The 8,245-nt window shown below is 26.0% G+C and overlaps 2 protein-coding genes across 2 annotated transcripts in view; both read left to right on the forward strand.

The window, feature by feature from the left end:
• The window catches only part of LOC100161292 (ubiquitin domain-containing protein 1), a 7,260-nt gene extending 1,307 nt beyond the window's left edge, over positions 1 to 5,953 (forward strand). Inside the window, exons 2-5 of the mRNA XM_001945215.4 lie at positions 1,470 to 1,706; positions 3,126 to 3,248; positions 3,321 to 3,439; positions 4,684 to 5,953. Of these exons, the coding sequence (XP_001945250.1) occupies positions 1,470 to 1,706; positions 3,126 to 3,248; positions 3,321 to 3,439; positions 4,684 to 4,830 (626 nt within the window). The 3' untranslated portion in view covers positions 4,831 to 5,953. The remainder of the gene's footprint in view (positions 1 to 1,469; positions 1,707 to 3,125; positions 3,249 to 3,320; positions 3,440 to 4,683) is intronic.
• Positions 5,954 to 6,906: 953 nt separating this feature from the next.
• Positions 6,907 to 7,906, forward strand: LOC100144903 (ribosomal protein S28e-like). The gene is made up of 3 exons (NM_001126198.2): positions 6,907 to 7,069; positions 7,133 to 7,341; positions 7,799 to 7,906. The coding sequence occupies exon 2, from the start codon at positions 7,143 to 7,145 to the stop codon at positions 7,338 to 7,340; it is 198 nt and encodes a 65-aa protein (NP_001119670.1). The 5' UTR covers positions 6,907 to 7,069; positions 7,133 to 7,142; the 3' UTR covers position 7,341; positions 7,799 to 7,906.
• The last annotated feature ends 339 nt before the right edge of the window (positions 7,907 to 8,245 follow it).

Genomic DNA, 8,245 nt, shown 5'->3' on the forward strand with positions numbered 1-8,245 from the left:
TTTTTATGATCGTTTGAAATTCAAATTTTTACAACATTGGATATTCACTCGATTTCCTTATTTTGTTGTAATTCAAAAACGAATAACTGTAGATACATGAAAATTTTACTGAATGTTTATATTAGCATTTCCTATACACCATACAATTTTGAAAATATTTTGACTCTTTTTGAGCCGTTTACGGACATTTTCAGTTTTCAATTTTTTTAGTTTTTTTTTTCTATAAATATCAATTAAGTTTTATCTGTTGGGCCAAAAAGTGTAAAAATTTAATACAAAGCTCCTGATATATTGTTACAATATCAGTTGAAAAATATTAAAAATACATAGGCACAATTTTTTTTTATAAGCATTTAAAGATCGAATTTTGACAAAATTTATCAAATTTTAATTTGAAAAATTATTTTGTAGTTAAAAATTTATAAAATGTTCAACTTTTGTATCTAAGAATTGAAAATTTAAAACAAAATTCCACGTAAGTAATTAATTCTGTTACCACAAAATCTAAAAAATACATTTACACAGTTTATTTTTATAGTAATTTTAAGTACAAATTTGGACGAAATTACATATTAAAAACCTAGGATAACTATTTTAGTTATTTTGTTGTGATTGTATAATATTATTCTTGGGTATACTTGAAACTTCTAAAGTATACTATTATATATCTATGATAGTATCACGGTTTGTTGTTGATGTATAACAAGTTATAAGTAGCTAATAGATATTATGATATGATTAATTCGGAATTTATTATAGGTACCTATTATAGGTCAATTTTTTTTAAATACTATAGACTATAATATAATATTATGTCTTATACCTAGACTGACATACCGTCTCCGCTCAGAATCGTTTTTCTTATACAATGATATTATATCATTGAATTCAAATTTAATACCATCCATTATACAGTGACCAATTTGTAACCTACTGTACAGCAGAGCAAAATCCACTTACCCACCTTTTTATAATCCAAATTTTACTTGTGAACTAACTATTGTTTTGTTTCCAGTTTTGGAACTTTTCATAAGTTTGGATACCAGCTTAATTGGTAGTATCTTAGTTATTCTTATTCTACAATAAATATCTAAGATATTGTTACATTCTGAATTCTTGTAAATGAGTGATTACTATCCTTGGTCTACAATTATCCACTATCATCCTTCCTACTCCATCAACATCCATAAGAAAATTATTTGTGATATTATTTATAAATGTTAAAAATTGATTATACATTTTAGGTACAAAAAATAAATTATTATAAGCTTTCGTAAGTTATAATTTGTATTTTTACTTATAGTTTTTCCAATTCATTTTTTTATTAGTTGCCTAATAACTACTTAATTTCTTTTTAATTTATAGTATAATATATTAACTTATTAATAATTAATATTCACAATTAGCCTTGAGGTTATGAATAATTCATCGTTTATTATGCTATTCATTATATTTAATTCTTTTTACAGGTACAAATAGAAAAAATCATCCATTATGCCATGAAACTATACGTTGGAAGTCTGATGTTCCCTTAACTGAAGGTCAATTACGAAGCAAACGAGATGAATTTTGGGATACAGCTCCAGCATTTGAAGGACGTAAAGAAATATGGGATGCATTAAGAGCAGCTACTGCAGCTGCTGAAACGACTGATTTTCAATTGGCACAAGCTATATTGGATGGCGCTAACATTTCAGTTCCTAACGGTAAATAGGTTTATCTTTTTATTTAACCAATGTTGAGTCTATCAATCACCGACATCATAACATTATTTTAAAAACAATTTAGTTTCTTCAGTGTCAAATTAAAAATCAGAATTAGACAACTTATTACAACAGTTTCTAAGGGTGTCTGAATGATTTGAATTTTAGAGGTCTAAAAAACATAAATTTTTGCGTAGCAAGTTATTCTGATTCATTGTTATTGTACTTTCAAATGTTATTTGATTTTTTCCGTTTATTATTATTATATTTTTAAACGTTATTTTAATTTTTGTTTTGCTTAATTTTTTTTTTTTTTTATAAATTTTATTGTTATTTTTGATATAGATAGGTAATTATATAACCACACTTAGATGTAATAACTATCAAATTAGTAGAATATGTTGTCCAAGATAAGTTATTTTCAATCATCCTAGGGTTTTTAGTAAGTAGTTATAACTGGCAAGTTGGTGTTAGTGTCAAATATTTCTTAAATAGTTAAATATAATGGCATGAAAAAAGATATTTTAAAAGATATTCATACTTATATCGACTACAAGATTTAAAAACAATAATAATGTTAATAAAAGCACAAATGTTATTTTGAATCATTTTTATGTTACGTTTATTGTTTATTGATGTTTAATGATAGATTATTTTTTCATTATATTCTGTTATAACATTATAAATATAAATAACGTTTTGTAACCATGAATTTGTATGACATAGGACTTCAGCCGTATATTAACAATTTTTTATCAGATAGTTTTCTTATTTCATTGTAATCCTAAAACATTAATTAAAAACAGTAATTATTAAAAGTATTAGTATGTCACCCTATTTTGAATAAGAAAAATAGTTGTGTAGATATATATTACATTACATTACCATCCCTTTGGTCTTTGAATAATTTTTGGATCCACCATTATTTGTACAAGAATTAACTTATAAAAGTACCAATCCTATTTCATCTGGAATTGATAAAATATAAACACTTAAATTAACCATTAATTAAATAACTAACATTTTAAATATTTAATTATTTTTTGGAACTTCAAAAAATATAGGCTGGTAATACTATTTTGTGATAGCCAGTTAATAGAGTTCTTTTTATACCCTGATAGATGATAATGTCAATGATAATTAATTTAAATAGCTTATAACATGTATGTACATATCTTAACAGTAACATTTGACGTGTAGGTAGTAGATACTAAGGTAAATATATTTTGTATAATCAAAATACCCGTCAGGAAAAGGTTTGCCATTTAAAATAAATGTTATTTTATAAAGATAATTATTTGACCTATTATCAAATTTAAAAACAAAAATATTATGGTCCTCCTTGTAGGTTTTATTTTGATATTTCAATCTTAATTCTATTTTCTAACATAAAAATATATTATGTAATTTATCTGTTATAAGGATTTCTAACTGAGTGCTATGATGAACTAGGAACACGATACCAAGTTCCAGTGTACTGTCTTTCTTATCCTATTAATATTGTAAAAGAAGGAAGCGGAAGAGATTCTCCAGTTGATCAAACAGGTATAGATCAATTAAATTGTATTTATAATTAATAACACTAAGTTAACGTCTGTATAATTTTGTATTGCTTAGAATCCTCAGATGAAGGTTCTGAAATTATGTTAAAACTGCGTCTATCATCCAATTGTCAAGATATAAAAATGCCACTCATGACAAGAGACACAATAGCACAAGCTAAAAAGAAATTACAAGTGAGTAATTAGTATTTTTTTTTTTAAAGATCTAAAATTACTATAGTATATTAAAAGAGAGTATCAATCAATTTTATTTTTTATTTTTATTAAGTAGTTAAATTAAGAATATCTATAGTTCAAACTAGGTTTAAGCCTTAAGGTGAAACAGTGGCGTGGCGAACTAAAAAATTTCTAGAGGCAAGTTACAAATATCCCAAGTATTAATACTTAATAATGTATTAATATAATATAACCAATTATATTTCAGATCGTTATTAACTACCTATTGAGTATATCATATTACATTTACCTGGGCTACCACCCACCCCTCTATTCAAGAAAAATTGCCTCTGAAATTACCGTTCACCACGCCACTGAGGTGAAACTAAAAAATAGTAAAGTACATAGCGTTTAAAAATGGAAATTTTGCATTATAATTTCCTTCCATTGGTTTCTGTTTTATAGTTAGGAGTCTCTATCTTTGAATATATAATCTAAACTTATTGTTTGGTATACTGTAATTGGCTGATTTTTGACATATAATTTTTTTTTAAAAGTCGAAAGCGTTCAAATTTACCTCTTAGGGCTGTTCTTACAATGTCCGGTAAAGTGTCGGTTAATGCTAACCAGATGATAACAGATTTTATTACCGACAGAATTCTGCCGGTTAAGTGTCGGTCAACTTTAACCGGAGGTCGTAATAACCAGCCTTAGTCAAAAATTTGTTTTTTTTCAATATTTTTTTTATAATTTAAAATATGAAAAAAAAACTTAACGATAGTATACAGGTATTACTAGTTTGATTCTGTATTATTCTTCAGATCAAAAATATTTTAACTATTGAGTGATTTGGGAAGGAATAAAGATTTGGTGTTTTCAATTTTGTTTTGCTAGAGTCGCCGGCGCATGAGTAACTTTATGTTGATGATAATTAGAGTTGGGATATTTCACAATTCCGATTACTAGTAACACGGTTTGAAAAAATTTGTCAATAACTCAATCTGATATTCCCCCTTAAAAAATGTTTTGAATTGAAAATATTGTTAGAAAGTTTAATTTTCCTATTTATAGTTAAGTATCGTAACAATATTTATACATTTTAAAAAAACTTACAAACATAAATATAAAATATTTTTTTGTTGACATATGATGTTAAAAAGAACTAAAACATCTTCAATTGTTCAATTTTTTTTAAATTTAATATAATAACTTAATACTAAAATTTTTATTCCAACTTTTATTTATTTATTTTCGTTTTCTAGGCTAAACAGGGCATTGAACCTCTACATCAAAGATGGTTTTTTGGCGGTAAGCTGTTGGGTGATAAATTACATATAGATGAAGCTAGAATACTTCCAAGTTATGTAATTCAAGTAATCATTAATCCTGAACCAACAAATGAAAGCTGAATTCTAATTACTATCATTTCATAATAGTTAATTGTTTATCAACATATGCTTATCCATATAGGAACAAATATTGATATTACATACATTTTCACTCGTTATATTTTATTTTTAATTCAACGCTTTAAAGAATTTCCAGTAAAATGACACAATTTTTATATTTATCTTCAATTGGTTACCCTGTAATAAACTTAAAATTATTCCAGTAATAAACACTATTGTGAAGTTTCAAATGCTTACACTGTCAGTTTCTTTTTTGTAGATATGTTATATAAAAAGTAATATTATTGTAAAATATAAAATGTATAACATTTATCTAATCTATGCAAAATTTCTTACATAATTAAAACTAAATCTAACAATTAAACTATTTTGGCATTATAATTTTACTATTGAATAATTTTAATTTATATTTTGTATTGAATTTAAAGTTTTTATCTTAATTTCATATGTTTTAATGCATTTTTTGTATTACTGATCGTGGTATTGTATTTTGACAAAAAATAGATAAAAGTACAAAATTAAATGATCAAACTTAATATCTATAAGCTATAAAATACATTTCCTTATACATTTCATCCTCAAGTGTTAAGGAAAGTATTTAAGATAAACATTTTATTCATAACAATTGTTTATAATATTTTCTAAACTTATTTAAATATTGTTACTTATTAATTATTATGTTTGAATTCAATGTTTTTATTTATATATTTTTTAATATTTAAAGATGCTATATTAGTTTTTTTACTTTGTATTTTGTTTTTTTTCTAGTAAATGGTTTTTAATTTAATGTCAGTATATTTAAATACAATTTATTTTTATTGTTTTTAAATATTCAAAATAATATAATATATATAATATTATGTTTGTGCTGAAATTTGTTACATTCAGTGCTTAAAGAAATATAGTATTATTAAAATCCAGTTCTTTATTTTTAGTGAAAAGCAACATGTTTAATGTTCAATTGACTAACGACTACTTAAAATAATTCTTGAACTAAATTAATATTATCTACTGTAAATGGGATTAAATAAACTATTATAATAAATCTGTATTGTAATAATTTTTATATTTTAAATTAAAAATATGGTAAAATAAATAATCAATTTCGTTTTTATTTTTTGAATTGTGTTTTTTATTTTTATGCATGACTAAAGAATTTCTATAAACCACTAAAATACTTCAAAGTAAAATAATTGCATTTCATAATTTGAACTCTTAATGAGTAAAATTCAATATTTATCCATCACAAAAAAACAAATGTCACTAGTTTAATAGTTTATAGGAGAAACGTAGACTCTACACATTAAAGTGCCTATGTCTATATAGTTTCTACTATAAACTATTATGAATTTCTAGAAAAAGTTCTATGCTATACAATATGTAAAGATTAAAAAGACATCATTACACTACTAACTGTCCTGAGTGCATTCTGATGGTTGCAACTTGCAATAAATTTGGGAATAAATGACTATGTAAATAGATATTTAGCAATGCGACGTCCTTTCTCTAACGTTCGCGGCCTCATGCTCATGTTATTCAACGCATATAATAATAGTATAATACATATTATTTTGATTGAAAAAGCTGGCCTAAAAAATTGAATTAAGTATTCATCATGATAAATAAATAGGTATGTCAGCAACTCCTGATACGCATTATGCATGTCTATGACGTAACTATCTACGAAAGCATTACTCCAATTAATGTGTGAGCGGTGTAGTGACAGTAGAGTCTTTGTTGGTAGCAGCGGACCAATGAAAAACGGATAAAAAACTACGTCATAGTATGTTTTATGCGGGTCAGAGAGTGGATGCGCGATTTGTGTCAAAACCGATATATCGCCGACATACCTATTTAATTTATCTTGATATTAATTTTGTATTCTGTATTTCTGTGATAACATTTTTAGTAACCAGCACGATTTAAGATAGTATAGCCGTGGTAACCAGTAACCACTTTCATTTCCACAAATCAAAATAGTAGTATTTCTCAAACGGCTACACTGAATGATGCAGAACGATGCATGTTCTATGGGTTACACCAATTTAATATATCTTATACCTTAACCATGGTTATGGTTCACATAATAACAATCAAGTCGCTTCCATCGTTCCGTGCGTTTTTGTTCATTTGAGGTTATCATTCTATCTGCCTATATTTTCAATTTTGAATTTGACTTTTGGCTTTTGCTGAAACAAATTCAAATTACAAATATTTCTGTTGTATTTGTCAACCGGCGGTAAGTAATTTTTCTTTACCTAATTTGTACTTTTTATTTGATATGTTTATTTGTTTGGTACAGGACTTAAAAAATGGATAAACCAGTTGTGTTATCGAGAGTTTTGAAGGTTTTGGGCCGTACAGGGTCGCAAGGTCAATGTACGCAAGTTAAAGTTGAGTTCATTGGCGAACAAAATCGTCAAATCATCAGAAACGTAAAAGGACCCGTCCGTGAAGGCGATATACTTACACTCCTCGAATCCGAAAGAGAAGCAAGAAGACTTCGATAATGTAAGCATTTCTATTAATTTAATTATTTTTTTATGAACCAATCAAATATGAGAGAAATCCATTCAACAATCCACAGCTTATACATAGATTGATTCCGGAAATCAGTAATATAGTTGTAAAAATAATAGTGGTCATACACCGATTTGTTTATAAAATCAACTTGCCACATTAACAATTGGGGAGATTGTAATACATAGTGTTATTCATTGTATTTTAAATAATAACTATAACATAATTTTTAATGTTTCATGTCCTTTATATCCTTTTCTCATCCCATTCACATCCTGGTATAATTGTCTACTTCTGTGTGCTCTGTGATCTGACACATGTATTAAAAAAAGAAGTGGGTACATTAGGTATTATACCCTCCATTATACCGCTACCTATAATCTTAAAAATACTGTTGCATTATTTTATAATTCAAAATTTTTAATTGTCAATTCTTTTTTTTTTTCAGGATCTTAATGCAAGTATCTATAAATTTATCTCGAATATGAAGAACGAAAACAACAAAATGTAATTAAATTTATATTAGTACAATAAAAATAAATATATGCATTAAAAATTGTGTTTTATTTATATCATCAAAAACCTATTATAATATTAGTATTTGTATTTTAATGCACTCATTCAAATTATTATATTAACTAGTAAGTATATTCTACAATCTTTCATTATTCTTTGTTCAGAAAAGAAAATAAGCACACCAGTTTTAGGCTGTTCTGGGCATCTTCTACCAGAAACTGTGTTGCCCAGCCGCGATGGAAGTTTTTACAATCGTACTGTTGTTTTCTGAAACATCAGCTTTCTACTTAAAATGATGTCAGCGCACTTTTTGTTTTTTCTCTCTGGCCCACGCGCAACATTGACAAAACGCATTTATGCAGAATCATTTTTTCTATGT

The sequence above is a fragment of the Acyrthosiphon pisum genome, chromosome A1, assembly GCF_005508785.2.
Source record: "Acyrthosiphon pisum isolate AL4f chromosome A1, pea_aphid_22Mar2018_4r6ur, whole genome shotgun sequence".
Taxonomy (NCBI): domain Eukaryota; kingdom Metazoa; phylum Arthropoda; class Insecta; order Hemiptera; family Aphididae; genus Acyrthosiphon; species Acyrthosiphon pisum.

Excerpts from the sequence above, each read along its gene's own strand:
- LOC100144903 (NM_001126198.2), top strand. The coding sequence starts at position 7,143 with ATGGATAAACCAGTTGTGTTATCGAGAGTTTTGAAGGTTTTGGGCCGT.